The 15,302-nt window shown below is 40.4% G+C and overlaps 1 protein-coding gene across 1 annotated transcript in view; it reads left to right on the top strand.

Annotated features, from left to right (window-relative positions):
• The window catches only part of Adgrv1 (adhesion G protein-coupled receptor V1), a 530,822-nt gene that overhangs the window by 103,305 nt on the left and 412,215 nt on the right, over positions 1–15,302 (top strand). The window contains 7 exon segments of the mRNA XM_050152479.1: positions 988–1,169; positions 2,143–2,954; positions 5,265–5,474; positions 10,527–10,657; positions 11,209–11,308; positions 12,776–12,955; positions 13,534–13,697. Coding sequence (XP_050008436.1) covers positions 988–1,169; positions 2,143–2,954; positions 5,265–5,474; positions 10,527–10,657; positions 11,209–11,308; positions 12,776–12,955; positions 13,534–13,697 — 1,779 coding nt within the window.

The following is a 15,302-nucleotide window of genomic DNA, read 5'->3' as shown; positions in this document are numbered from 1 at the left end:
TCTCTGCTCCCATCTGAGTGGCAGTCAGTTACACTAAGTGTAGATTTTCATTTCCACACATTCACTCCTCCCGTTCTCCCACTAGTACAGCAAACATTTCCCTGGTATTTCTCATGATGAACATGCAATTTGACAGATAAGAATAAGTTTATTGATCAATAACATTATCATAGATAATCTTATTTTAAGAAATTCAAATATTGTTAAAATCTAGATCTCATCTTCCTTTTTTTAAATATTTATTATGTATACAGTATTCTATCTGTGTATATGCCTGCAGGCCAGAAGAGGGCACCAGGCCTCATTGAAGATGGTTGTGAGCCACCATGTGGTTGCTGGGAATTGAATTCAGGACCTTTGGAAGAGCAGGCAATGCTCTTAACCACTGACCCACCTCTCTAGCCCCCTCATATTCCTTTTAATAATAGTTTCATTTAACAGCATATGAAATCTATAACTTTTATTTTATGGCTAATTGTACCATTATTCACCTTAAAAATATTAATCAAGCATTAATACATTAATATATTTTCTTTTCTTCTTTTGAAACTTATATGGCATCATGATTTTTTTAAAGTTTTATTGATAATTACTATGTGGTAGGGGAAACCAAGAACAGATTTTCTTAACCACCGAAATGGATTCACAATATTTTTTCTAAATAAGAAAAACATAGGTTATAAAAATCATATTATTTCAATGATAAGCAAAATTTAAAAACTGATTCCCATGACTATCTAAGTAAAGACTAGGCGATTTCAACAGTCTGTATTTCTAATGTATTATTGTGCTCTGCTATTAAAAGTTGATTGTGTATTATTTTGTTATATGTAGGCTTCTGAGTGTATCTGAGGCAGTGTCTTTGGAATCATTTGTATTTCATTGTATTTTGTTCTTATGAATGTATTTGATTTTTTTTTCTTGCTTCATTCATAGTTTTACTTCAGAACTGGGATGCTGTTAAGGAAGTTTTCACTCTGTTTTTAGGTTATCCAAGTGCAACTTACTAATGCCTCTGGTGGAGGAACAGTTGGCTTAGACCGAGTGGCAAATATTGTTATCTCTGCCAACGATAATCCTTACGGTTCAGTAGCCTTTGTGCAGTCAGTTTATCGTGTCCAAGAGCCTCTGGAGAGAAGTTCCTTGGCTAACATAACCGTCAGGAGAAGGTGTGTGTGATGGTTGCTGTGTCTGTAGGAGTGTGCGCTGGGGAAGTTGCCTGGAGTAACAAAACAATTTAGATTCATATTTTTTACGTTGTAACATTCCATACATTATTATGTTAGTAGGATTGTGTATACTGATAGCCTTAATCACATTTATTAGAAGTACGGTTAATAAAATAAAGATGACTTATACCATTGTGCTTTCTAGCTACCAAAATTTATTGTTTTACTATGTAGGACGTTCTAATTAGAACTTGAATACAGCTCATTTTTAAACTCAAATGGTACATGAAGGGTGGGTTTCTAGATTCTGTTTTTCTTTCATTTCTTTTGTAGGGAGCAAATGTCCACTGACCTTCTTCAAAATAGAACACAGAGGGTTGAGGGACCTGTTGCAACATAGTTGCAATTCTCTTAATATCTTAATTTTGTTGTCATTGTTATTTTTTAAACTTATTTATTAGTTATGTATGTACACAGGGTTCTTCCTGCATGTATGCCTTCAGGCCAGAAGAGGGCACCAGATCTTATTACTGATGGTTGTGAGCCACCATGTGGTTGCTGGGAATTAAACTCAGGACCTCTGGAAGAGTAGTCAGTGCTCTTAATCTCTGAGCCATCTCTCTAGCCCTCATTGTTATTTATTTATTTTTTTAGTGAAATCTAATAGTTAAAGTTTTATAATTATTTTTGGAAACTCTGAAATGGCTACAAATTGCCTGCCTTGCCAAATGTTTTCATGGCATGTCTAAAAGTAAGCATTATTGGTTGAAAACTAGACAGCCTAGATGACACTAGAAAATAAAAATTTGAAAGACAAACATAATTTAGAAATTAGAATGTGGTTGTTTTAGTACTAGTGTTTAAAATATTACCGAAGAAGCTTCTCAGAACCATAATCCACGCTGTTCTTCCCTCTGGGTAGCTCGGTCTATAGTGAGGGCTTAACCTGTTTTTCATTTTCCCCACATGTCAGCGGAGGCCACTTCGGCCACCTGTTGTTGTTCTACAGTACTTCTGATATTGATGTAGTAGCTCTGGCAGTTGAAGAAGGTGAAGATGTATTGTCCTACTATGAATCGCCAACTCACGAGATGCCTGCCCCACTCTGGAGAACTTGGGTGAACGTCTCTTCAGTGGAGGAGGCGCAGGACACCTGTGCCGCCCTGTGTCTCCAAGAACACGCGTGTTCCGCGTTTTCAGTTGTCAGAACCACTGACGGTCCTCAGTGCTTTTGGATGACATCATGGGTCAGCTCAACTGTGAACAGCTCAGACTTCCGGACCTACAAGAAGAACCTGACGAGGGTGGCCTCTCTTTTTAGTGGCCAGGCAGTTGCTGGGAGTGACTACGAGCCTGCGATAAGGCAGGGGGCCCTGATGCTCGAAGGCCATGAGTTTGCAAATCTCACTATTTCCCTCCTTCCTGACGACATTCCAGAGATGGATGAAAGCTTTCTGATTTCTCTCCTGGAAGTTCACCTCGTGAACCACACAGACAGTTTTAAAAATCAGCCAAGCATAGGGCAGCCGAATACTTCTGCCGTGGTCATAGCACTGAATGGCGATGCCTTCGGAGTGTTCATGATCTACAGTGTTCATCCCAACACCTCTGAAGATGGCTCATGTGTGGACGTGCAGGAGCAGCCACAGACCTCTGTGGAGCTGGTGATCCAGAGGACAGGAGGCAGCTTGGGGCAGGTGACGGTTGAATGGCGTGTTGTTGGTGGAACAGCTACTGAAGGTTTAGATTTTATAGGGGCTGGAGACATTCTGACTTTTGCAGAAGGTGAGTCATATGTATGGATATGCTAATGTTCATAAATATTTTATTTACCTACATATTTCTATTCATATAGAGATGTAATGTGGTTTTGGAAGCAACAGCTTACAGATGATTAGCCTATCAGACATAGACCAGCATGGCCCTATATATGTATGTTTTTAACTGTTTAAAGGAGAAGTTTAGGGAATATGTGAATGTTAGCCCTTTACACATGATGACAGTGCTTTCCTGTGTCAGAAGCAATCAAGTCAGGTTCTGATTTCATGAGGAAAGTTACAGGAATGAGCTGTTTTCCTATAATCAAAGGTGTTGAAGAAGCAAGACTATCTGAGAATAAAACATTTTCAAAGCACTAGATATAGAAGGATAGGACATTAGTGAAAAAATTAAGTAAAAATAGGCTGGTGTTTGACAGTTGTCCTTATTTTAAAGTGGTCCTTGTCACAGAGGATTTGCTACAGTATTCTGAAACTTGCCCAAGAGTGCCGTGGGGTTTTCATAAGCGATGTATGAGATGCAGCCAGCAGACTTGGATGTAGATCATCTTCAATCTTAGCAATAGTTGATTTATGATATTTAAATCTGGGAAGTTCCTAGTTAAACTTAGGTATAGTAGAGGTAATTTTATTCTTGGTACCTTTTTTTTTCTTAATCCTGAGTTGAACAATAAGAAAAACGATGGTTCTTAAGTGTTTTTTCTTTTCCTTTCTTGACTGAAAAAGTTGCACATATTCATAAGAACCTCAGACTATACACTGGATAAAAGTTTAAAGTTTTAGTAATTCTATGTCTTAGAGCAATTCATCATATCTAGCTATATTTTAATGCACACACATTTTTGAAACTAGAAGCTATCTATCTATATTAGACTTAAACTATCTAATAAACATTGTGTTTGAAAATATAATTGTAAAATGTCATAAACCTGGTTGGAAATGCACTCACCCAGGAGAATGTTTGCCTGGCATCCACGAAGCCCTGGCTGTATTCCCCAGCACCCCATAAACCTACAGTGGCAGTATACACCCCCATTCCCAGCACTCTACTGATGGAGTCAGAAGCCGGAGGGCCAGGGTTTACCACCATCTGCAAATGTACTGAGTTTCTGGTATTGCTGGGCTCCCTTAGACAGACTATCTCAAAAAATAAAATAAAATAAAATAAAAATTAAATGCTAGCAAATGTTTCTATATTAGTAATTTCTTATTAGTCATTTGGGGTAGAAAGGTAGCTGAATCTTGAATGGTGGAAGGAGGTAGGTTGGTAATTGATGACCTTTTCTCCTGTTTGAAAGTGAATAACAAAAATATAGTAAGATAGGGGTACAGGTAACAAGTTATTGTTAGATTTTCCCATGGCCTAAATATAAAGGACCATATCATATAAAGCAGCACCATTATATAAATTATTATTATATTGAATTATAGCTTTAGCTTTGTATAAAATGGACTTTATTTTATAGCTAACTTAGATTGTTAGGTAATATTTAGTCTCAAACAAAGATCCTTGGTTAAATGCCCAGAACCATAAGGAAAAAAAACAACAACAACAACAACAAAAAAAAAAACAGATAATGTGCCCTCTTGAGGCATCGTGGCCCTGAATTACTGAGGAAAATGCCCTGGGATCTCTTAGTTTTCATCTTCTTTCCTGACCATAGGAAGGAACTAAGCAGGATCTCACCCATGAGCAGCAGAATCAGGGCACGTCTTCTGGACATTTCTCTACTAGAGGAAGCCTGTCTCCAACCCTTCACCCTTCCTGGACTCCCCGTCCTCAGAACTAACATGATGCTGCCACCGCAACTCCACCCCAAACTCATCCCACTCTTGCTAGTGTCTTTGCCCAGAGCTTCTTGTTCCTCTGGGTCCCACTATGATGCCATCCCATATGTGCTGGTGACCTTTGAGGGAGACATTGGGCTGAGTAAAACTGTTCACAGTAATGGCACAATAGGAACGGGGCTACCATTTCCTTAATGGAGCCCCTCCTAATCATGACTAGCACCTTTCCCCAGGTAGATCCTTGTTTTTGATAAAGACCTGGGAGTAAACTGTATTCTTTGGAATAGTTCTCCCCATTGACTTTTCTACAGCTGTGTGTCCTCCAGGCTCTGTCTATGTTGAGACTTTTACAGTGCCTTATATGTAAGAAATCAAGTAACGCAGCATATACACTGTCTACTACGGTGGTGGCAATGCCGCTCACAGTACTGGGCTGTTTTAATCAAAACATTCTTACTTACCTCTTAAAATTAAAGGTTAGTTTTGGCCTTTCTGGTTGGTATTTTACTGATTTAACTTTTTAATTTAGGTGAAACCACAAAAACGGCCACCTTGACGATTTTGGATGACCCCGAGCCAGAAGATGATGAAAGCATCCTCGTTCGTCTGGTGCACACTGAAGGTGGAAGCAGAATCCTGCCAAGCGCTGACACTGTGACAGTGAACATCCTGGCCAATGACAATGTGGCGGGGATTGTCAGCTTTCAGACAGCCTCGAGATCTGTCATAGGCCTTGAAGGTGCGTCCCTTTCTTGTTGAACACATTCTGATTTCCACAGATGTTGTTTTTGCCTTGTGTTTCTTCTTTTGTTGAACTGTGTGTTTAGTCTGTGCGGCACTTAGAGGAAGAGCACCTAGCATACATGACGTTGCTAGGTGTTGGGATCTCACACACACTGCGACCTAGCTCACCACGCCCCACTGCTGGGAGCGCTGGGAGCCTCAAAGCTGACATGCCTGGCCTTCTCATCTGCTAAACCACAAAACAGTCCATACTTCAGAGAGTTCTGTGGGAGGAGCAAGTGACCTGTAAACTGGGAAGTGCTTAGCTTTTGGCAAGCATAGTGTGTATATTTTGGTATTAAACAGTGAAACATTGAATTTATGTGAAAATATTCATAATTTGTGGATATGTTAGCCTCAACTATTGTCTGTCTCTGCACTGTAGACTTTCAGCTTGCGAGTTTGCTGAACTAATCTAAACCTGTGAGCCATTTTATTAATGGCTTAGAATTGCATCTTGTCACTCAAAGAATGAATAAAAGTAACTGATAAATTGTCATAAATCTACTGCAAAGACAAATGGCTATCAAAAGTTCTTTGTAGTGTAAGTTAAAATGCCACTGCCAGAATCCTCAATAATGGTTTGACAAGTTTAAGGAGTGTTATCTGTGCCAGATTCACGCCCATTAGTTCTTCATTTTAGCTGCAGTCCTATGGTGCTGAGTGCAGATATTGCACACCCTGAAGTACAGCGACAGCACTTGCAATGTCTTGCACTCTGAGTAGGGCTGCCTATTTGAAAGAAGGAAATCTGAAAGAGAATCTTGTCCTATTTGTAATTAGAACTGGAAGCTGGATTTCCATAGACATCATGGATGGAGAGAAAAAGCGCATTACCAGCATTGGAACAACAGGTTAAGGTACTGGAGAGGAAGCCATTGTTACCAGCATTGGAACAACAGGTTGAGTACTGGAGAGGAAGCCATTGTGACAGGAGAAGGTTCAAAAGACACCCAGGAGGAAAAGACTTCAGTAGTGACCCAAACCGTCATTGCTCCTAGGGGAGAGAGACTACTAATGTTACTTTGCTACAGGGTCACAGGGCTAGACGAGCTCCAGTGAATTGTTATGCCCACAGATGAGTGCATCTCTCAGCCCTCATCAGAGAAGCCCCTTGTTGGGGAGGAGTGGACAGGAAGATCAGAGCCCGAGGCAGCGAATAACTAGAACAGCTATGTCTTCAACAGAGCAGTTGCACATATGAATTCAGTGTTATGACAGCATGCACAAGTCCTACGGAAGTTTACACCGGATGAAATGGCAGCATGGGGAGCGGAGGTGGACGTGCAGTCAGTCCATCCCTGCTCGGAGAGGATGAATCCGTTTTCATTATGGCTGAGTCCGCTGGTAGGCAGAGCTCACTCTAGTGGACACATAGTCAAGCACCTGTAGCCATTGCTGATTGGAGCAGATGACTGACTGATTGATTTATTATTTAGAGACAAAGAGACAAAGTCTTCCTATATAGCACTGGCCATCTAGGAACTCATTCTGTAGACTAGGCTGGCTTTGAACTACTAGGCATAGACACCTAGCATCCACTTACAGTGTTTTAATGTCATACAAACTTATTCTGTAAAAGCTAAAGTATTCATAGGAGGAATGTGGCTGGAAGACTCCTGCAGGAGCCAGGATCTGTTGGTGGCTACCATAGCATCTTAGAGAATCTGCAGACTCCAGAACCTATATCTTTGGGGGCTGGATAACTTTTACCTGAAAACTGTATTGTAGTTGTTTTGGTTCTGACAGCCGCGTGTCTTCAACAAATACAATGATGAGGACATAGTAATTAAACTAACTTAATCAGTAATCAAGTGCAGTCAGAAATTCCCCACTCTGAGTATGGTCTCCTTGATTCAAGGCCTCCTAGGTGGGAGATGACCACATTGGTGGAAACTGATGCTTGGTGATCTGTTGCATGGCCAGCCACCAAGTCAGAGCAGATGGTGGAGGGACAAACACACGAGCAGAGCACACTTGCCATGTGTTCGATCTCACAGATGGTGCTAGAAGGACAGAAAATGTGGCAAATGTGGAAAAGTCATCCGAACCTACAGAGGACCTGCAATCTTTTCCTGCCTTTGCCTTCTCAGATCACACAGTTGAGTGAGCCTGTGTGAACCCAGGGAATTGCTATGGTTGCCAAGGAAAACCAGCAAATGCCCTTGAATTTCTATGATCTTATCTTGAAAACAAACAAACAAAAAAAAAACAAAAAATCAAGGCACAGTCTGAAGATGAAAACAGATTTCTCAGGGAGAAAAGCAAACATGGATTGTGACTGTAGATTTATGTGAGATGCATTAATTGCCGTGGTTCCCCTCTGTTTTAGGACTTAAGACCCTTCAGGGACTAAAACTTTTCACTGGAGTTACAGTGGAGAGAGCGGAGTTCTTATGTTTTCATTCACTAACCAAATTACTTAATGAGAAGAATCTGCATTCCTCCTCAGAATATCTTTATTTTTAAAACGGCCTTCAAAATAAACATTCAATACACACACACACACACACACACACACACACACACACACACACACATACACACACAGCCTTTGCTGGCTGTGTGGACTTCATATCAGATGATTTTTCCAGTGTTGTGTAGACCCTGGCAGGGGAGATCGTGCCTCAGCAAGTTATGGGAGGTGGTTCAAAATCCCGTGAAATGTTTGTATTTGGAAGTCAGCGCATGCCCTCCTCAGGCTTCCCTTCGGTTCATTGCCAGATTTAGAAGTCAAAACCTTCCTATGTCTGTTTTTCCTTTTCCTGTGACTGTTCTTTGAGTACCACCTTGTGAAGGTCACCTCGGACACCAATGAAGTTACTTTTCCCAGATGGCAATTTCAATGGCCTTGGGTCTTGGGAATGTTCCTGAAAAAGGCAGAACCATGTCTTTCATTGTTGCTATAGCTTAGAAAAATTGTCATGCTAGCCTTGCCCCTAGTGTGGTTAAAGCTCTGAGATCTATGAGATTATATGGAGAAGAAATACCCCTTACTCCTGTTGGGTACTGAATGTCAAGCTTTAGACTGTGTTTCTGCTAAGAGATGACTTTAGATGCTTATGAAGCAGTGTTAGACACTGAGTATTTTACGCAAGGCAGGCTTGAAGGGATGGTTTTACTGTTTTCCTCCTCTCTGCATTTTATTTTTGTCTTCATCACAGAATGGTGTCTTTATTCCCGTATCTTTGTCTGCAGCTAAACAACCCCAGTCTTGTAGTAAGAGTGCCGGATCCCCTTCAACACTGATGCCATTGGCCTACCCATTCTCTTGCCGTTTGTATTCCTTTTGCATTTTTCGCACTTCATGAAATGACCACTATTTTTGAGGTAGTATCAGGTTTTGTGGTTTTGAGAACTTTGCACACCACGACTCTAGAAACCTTATCCCTGACGCTGCCCATGAAGCATGTTGATAACTGCAGCGCTCTCTGCCTGAAAGCAGCTCTCAGTGCTGCAAACAAGAGGGCTCTAGAAGTTCATGCTTGTGTTTTTCCATGTGGACTATACACACATGTAAAACCTTCAGTGATGTTCAGGCAACTGTGGCCGATTGCATGTTTTCAGATATTCTTAAGTCTTTGAAGTGTTCTCTTCATGATCTTCAATTCCTATGTGTAAAACAAGAACATAATCAGATACATAGTCTACTCAAGTCATGAAGACTAAGTACATTTGTATTAAAATACTTCAAAAGTATTTAAAAATCTTTCTGCTTTGCCCACAGATAATTCATTTTAATAAAATTTTGTGTTTAGACTTAGTATTACAATTTTATTTTGTTTTATTCATAATTTTAAGTCTTTACGTGAATTGAGCCATGATATTTGAATTTAAGAGATTTATATTAAAATAATGTTTTGAGGTCTAAGCTGTAGCTCAGTGTGTGCTGGCATAGCATATATGAGGACCCTAGGTGGGGTTCTCCAGAAATGCCTGAAATAAAACTAAAGAGAAAGAAATGTGTGTTTTCATTGGCTATATTTGGAAGTTTAAAATGTGGTAGTTTGGAAAAATTATAACATGGTGTTCATATTTTATTTCTTCTCTATTTTGGAAAGGGTCGGAAGATGATCAATACACACAAAAGCTGTGAAATCGCATGTTAGATGAATATTTGGGGATTTCAACTTCACTTTTGTGCTACAAATTGCAAATAAGCATGTGTTCTTAAAACCTTTTAAAATAAGACACTGATTTTTATTTCATCTTAACTTGCATGATTTTGTTCATAGTGTACTGCAACTTGTATTTATCATTATTCAGAATTAGCAACTTGAATATAATCTTAGCAAGCCATGTAGCCATCAGCATAACTCCAAGTAGCCTCCTAATGCCCTTTTGCCAATTTTGAAAAAATGACCCTGAGGATTTTCTTCTGTTTTATAAAATGTTGCATTTGAAAAAAAAGCCAAGAAAGGCAAGCAGCTGTGTAGTTACTAGGGAATTATAATGTAACCGTGGTGAAATGACAAAGGGACAGATTCAATCAACACCTTTCTTTGTGTTTCCTTAAAAAAAAAAAAATCCTTGCTGGTACATGTAACTTGCAACCTAAACAAATATGATTTTCAGGTATCTGCAAGCATTTTCATGCATGCATTGTGTAAAATCACATTGCCTCCTGGTGTGAGGAATTTATGTCCTTGGAAAAACAAACGCAGGAAGGAATTTTCCTGTCCTTACTAGCTCTGACCATGCAGATGTAACGTTCTGGTACATGGTTTGGGATGCTTACACGTTTCTCTCCCATTTCACCAGCTGCTTTCTCAACTTTTGTGATACACCTTGTATTTCCTGAAGTTCTACCCACAGAAAGTAGAATCTCTGTGCTAATGAATAACAAGCATGGGTAAAGCACCCAGAAAAATCACAACAGAGCAAATCACTCTCTTACGTTCTTGGAAAAGGACCCAGAATATTTGTGTGCCGAGTTTGGATTCTGTTGAGTTTGAACATTACGTTCATTTCCAGTAAGCGCTTGTTAACCTGTGTCTTTTACTTGCAGGAGAAATTCTGCAGTTCCATGTGATCAGAACACCCCCTGGTCGAGGAAATGTCACTGTTGAGTGGAAAATTGTTGGACAAAATCTCCAAGTCAGTTTTGCTAACTTCACAGGCCAACTCTTCTTTTCTGAGGTAGCACCATGAAGGAAAGTTTTGCCATACATTTCTAGAAGAAAATGCTATATTTTGAGGAAAGCAGAGTAGAAAATAAACACCACTAAGCTGTATTTATCATCGCTTTGCCCGTTCTATGCCTACCTTGTTTGTGTTCTCCACTGAGGGATTTAGCTTGTCTTCGTTTCCACTGCTATGACGTGGAGACAAAGCCCAGTTGCTGTCGCCTTGTGCACTGGGTTGAGCATCTAATGACTGGAACCCTGCAAAAGTTTTGTTTTCTCATCTTTTCTATCATCGCTTTTGCAAAGCTCCCTTCATGTTAATCCTTTCCCCTGCTCATCAGTCATTGATAAAGATTTAAATTTCAATTTCCGGTTAGTGTCTCTATGCTGTAAGCCTGCTACCCCACGAGTCAGTGGTTTCTGTTTAGTTAATTTCTAAGGCAACGTTTGGTTCAGATGGAGCTGTGTTTGACTGCACAGCATCAGTGTAAGGACAATGAAAGCTGGAGCTAGCTTCCATGCAGCGACCACACAACCGAGGTTATTTCTCTCTGTTTGCTGCAGGGGACACTGAATAAAACAATATTTGTACATTTGTTGGATGACAATATTCCCGAGGAGAAAGAAGTTTACCATGTTGTTCTGTACGATGTCAAGACACAAGGTAATTTAGAATTCAGTTTTGAGCTTTTCTTTGGTAGTTTCATTTCAGACCAGAAAGAAACAAGGTAACTTCTGCCACTGTGTTTAACAAGTGTGTTTATGCCAACCTAAAGAAAGTTAGGTTGGAACCGGCATGGTGCTGTACATCTGTGATCTCAGTGCTTGGAAGGATGAGGCAGGAGAATTGTGAGGTTTAGTTCACACCGTAACTGCAGGCAAGCCGGAACTATAAAGCGAGATACGATCTTTTAGAAAAAGCTACTTTAAATATTATCTGTCCCACAGAAATATTTTGTTGAGGAAACCTCTAGGATGGCATGGAAACACTTATGTCTCTGTGCTGGAGAAAACTATTCGAAAATTTTTCTATATAGGGCTGGGAAGGTGGCTCAGTGGGCGAAGTATTTGCTGTGTAACCATGAGGACCCGAGTGCAGACACCCAGAACCAAAGCTGGACATGGTTCTACATACGTGTAATCCCAAATACTCCTATAGCAGGGTGCAAGATGGAGACAGGAGAATCCTTGGGAGCTCACATGCTAGTTAGTCTGGCAAATAACAAAAGACCTTGTCCCAGCTGGGCCTTGGTGGCACACACCTTTAATCCCAGCACTTGGGAGGCAGAGACAGGTGGATCTCTGTGAGTTCGAGGCCAGCCTGATCTACAAGAGCTAGTTCCAGGACAGGCTCCAAAGCTACAGAGAAACCCTGTCTCAACAAACCAAAAACAAACAAACAAAAACAAAACTAAACAAAACAAAAGACCTTGTCCCAAGTATGTAGGAAAAAAAAAAACCTCACCCAGGGTTTTCTACTGATGTCCACATCCACATGTGTACTGTCATGGCACGCACGCACACGCACACACACACACACACACACACACACACACACACACACACACAGGAACCCACCCGCACTCATCCACAAACAAGCTTAGCAATGATGTCAGATGCTGAGCGACTATGCAGTGGTTAGTTTTCTGAGACTGTGTCCTGCTGTGTAGACCAGGCTGGCCACAACTTCATGTTCTCTGAGTTATCTTCCTACCTCAGCCTAAGCAGGGTTTGTTGACATGTTGTATATTTATTGAACAAAATATATTTCTAAAGATAAAAATTTCTGAATTTGTTTCTCTGTTAGGAAACCAATTTAGATTTTGTACCAATTGCTGTTTATGGATAATTTAAATTTGGCCATTTTTGAGCAATGAAAAAATTGGGTGGGTTGTTTACTTTCTATAATTTATACAACCAGTATAATTTGTAGTGACAATACCATCCACACAGAAGAGTTCACAATTTGTTGTGTGGAAGGAAATTTGTTAGTTTTCAGCCTGCTGATTTCTCAAAGGGGCCTGAGGACTGGCTAGGCTCCGCAGGCTCAGCAAATATGTAGCATTTTAAGGATTTTGAAGTTTCTGAAAAGGTGTGTTCAATTTCCTGATGGGCTCCTTGATGTATTTAGGAGTTTTGCCTGCGGGAGTCGCTCTGCTTGATGCCCAGGGATACGCAGCTGTCCTGACGGTAGAGGCCAGCGATGAACCACATGGAGTTCTAAACTTCGCTCTCTCCTCAAGATTTGTTTTGTTACAGGAGGCGAACACAACGATTCAACTATTCATCAACAGAGAATTTGGATCTCTAGGTTTGTGGGAACGAGTGGTAAATGGGATATCAAGGGAAGGGCCTTTAAAAAAAAGATTTATTTTTCAAATTCTGTTTTAAATCCATTAGGGAAAATGATGTTCAGGATAGTATTTTGTAACGTCTCTACTTTTACCAAAGCATTTATCTGTTTTCACAGAAATGCTGTGTATCCAACAGCCATTTAGTCCCAGGGCAGATAGTGGGCTGCTCGGGGTCTGCCTCCTAGGTGGGCTCGTTCTATGTGGCTGTTCTTCATGTTTTCATCATCCCTTTGGGATAAGTCAAGATAGAATAAAGCAAACAAAAGTATAAAGGCCCCCGGGGTATAGTCTTAAAATTCCGACATTACCACTTTCACCTGTACTATTGACCAGAACAAGTTCCATAGCAAAATGCGAGTCCAGAGGCAGGGGCCTGCATCTTGGCAGCCGTCCACCATCCCTATGCTTGTAACACAGGCGACAGGTGTACACATGCGAAAGACTGAGGGATCACGTTACAAGGAGAGAGTTCCCAATGAGACATGCTTTAAAGGTGTGGAAAATCAGAAAATCTTTTTACAACAAATTCCCTTAGGAGCTATCAATGTCACATATGCCACTGTTTCTGGAATACTGAGTTTGAAAAATGAGACATACGGAAATCCAGCGGAGCCAGAGGCTGACTTTGTCCCTGTGATGGGCTTCCTGGTGTTAGAAGAAGGGGAAACAACAGCAGCCATCAACGTCACTGTTCTTGAGGTAAACACATATGTTATTTCCGTGATCTCATATTAGGTCTAAATAATCACAGGAAAAGTAGAAATGGATGGAATAGTCTATCTACAGCAAATGTGATTCGAGGCTTCTAATAAATTTGTGTTTAGAGGTAGCAATTTTCATGATGATTAAGATTACATAATATCTTTACTTGTCTCTATATTGAATATTATTGTTTTTAATAATTGCAATTTTTTGACAAATATTTGAAAACTCTACAATGTTTAGAGATCTTGAGAATTCATTTGGTTGGCCTCCCCTGCTGGTGACTTTAAATTGGTTTCTTGCTTTCCCTGACTTTTTTTTCTTTCAGATCCCCCAGGAGTCAGGAATTTCCATTTGTGTTTAGATTGGGTAGCCTGCTGCTATGTATTTTATTATAGAACGATTGGGTGACAGATAATTTCCTTAGGACCCTTTCCTATAAAGTGACTCTGGCCTAAGAGGATCCAAGGGAGCATTTTGATAATGCCAAAGGATTACCTGAACCCACAGATTCATGCAGATCATAATCTTTGTGGGTAAGATTAGTTAAATCAGAGAGAATGGCAAACTCTCTAGAGGCTGATGGCAGAAAATAAGGTTATGGTCAAATGTAAAGTAGTTGGTGGTGATTGAAATTGCACTTTAATGAGTTTCACATGGTGAAATCTTGTGTTGTTTGGGGATTTGGGTTCAGCTATCTAAATGCACTTCTAAGAGGTTATGGAAAGAATTCTGTGACCAGAAAGGGTAAAGATGGTATGGAAGTGAGAATGACTATATACTTGAAGATACATTTCTGTTATTTTGCATTTTCAAGTTTGATTTAAAACCTTTTATTCTGTCAGAGGCTTTTTATAGTTTTACAATATTATTAGTGATGTAAGCTATATACCCTGTGAGGATAGTTGTCCTGTGGCCTAATGAAACACGAGACAACTAAATCCAACAAAAGGGTCTGTCATGTAACAGATAAAAGATCTGACAAAACTGAGAGCCAGTCCTTATCTATGCCTGATCTGCTACTGTGACTAACTATCCACCTTCAGTGCACACGCACTCACACACAAACTTACTCCCTATCTATGTGAGCCTTTAGAGTCGAAATGCGTGCCCTCTCCCTACACCTCCAAGTGTAGTTGGGTAAGCACAGATGTGCTGCTTGGTCATTTTCAGTCCCTGTTCTCCAGCAGCCCAACCTGCAGACTTGAATCACTGTGGGGTGGTAGGGAGGGTGCTGCTCCTGCTCACCCACACACTCGTGCTGTCTTGAGGCCAGTTTTCAACTTCTTGGTTTCTCACATGGCAGCTTGTCTCCAAAAGTTGAAAAACATGCTCGCATGTACATATTGATATTTTAGAGACATCTGTCTGTCCGTCCGTTCGTCTGTCCATCCATCCATCAGTACACACACACACACACACACACACACACACACACACACACACACACAGTTTCTGTGTAAACTTTATAAATGTTACTCTGTTAGTCACTTCTGAGATGGGCTTTACTTTTCCTGTGCTTAGTGCAGCTTCTTTGTTTTCATTGTTGACTGCGGGACTATCAACTAATAATAATCACTATCGCTTTCATGTGGGACTATC

The sequence above is a fragment of the Alexandromys fortis genome, unplaced genomic scaffold, assembly GCF_014885135.2.
Source record: "Alexandromys fortis isolate MF-2015 unplaced genomic scaffold, M_Fortis_MF-2015_v1.1 scaffold_47, whole genome shotgun sequence".
Classification (NCBI taxonomy): Eukaryota; Metazoa; Chordata; class Mammalia; order Rodentia; family Cricetidae; genus Alexandromys; species Alexandromys fortis.
Note: the sequence above shows the minus strand (reverse complement) of the source record. Positions and strands in the feature narration are given on the sequence as shown.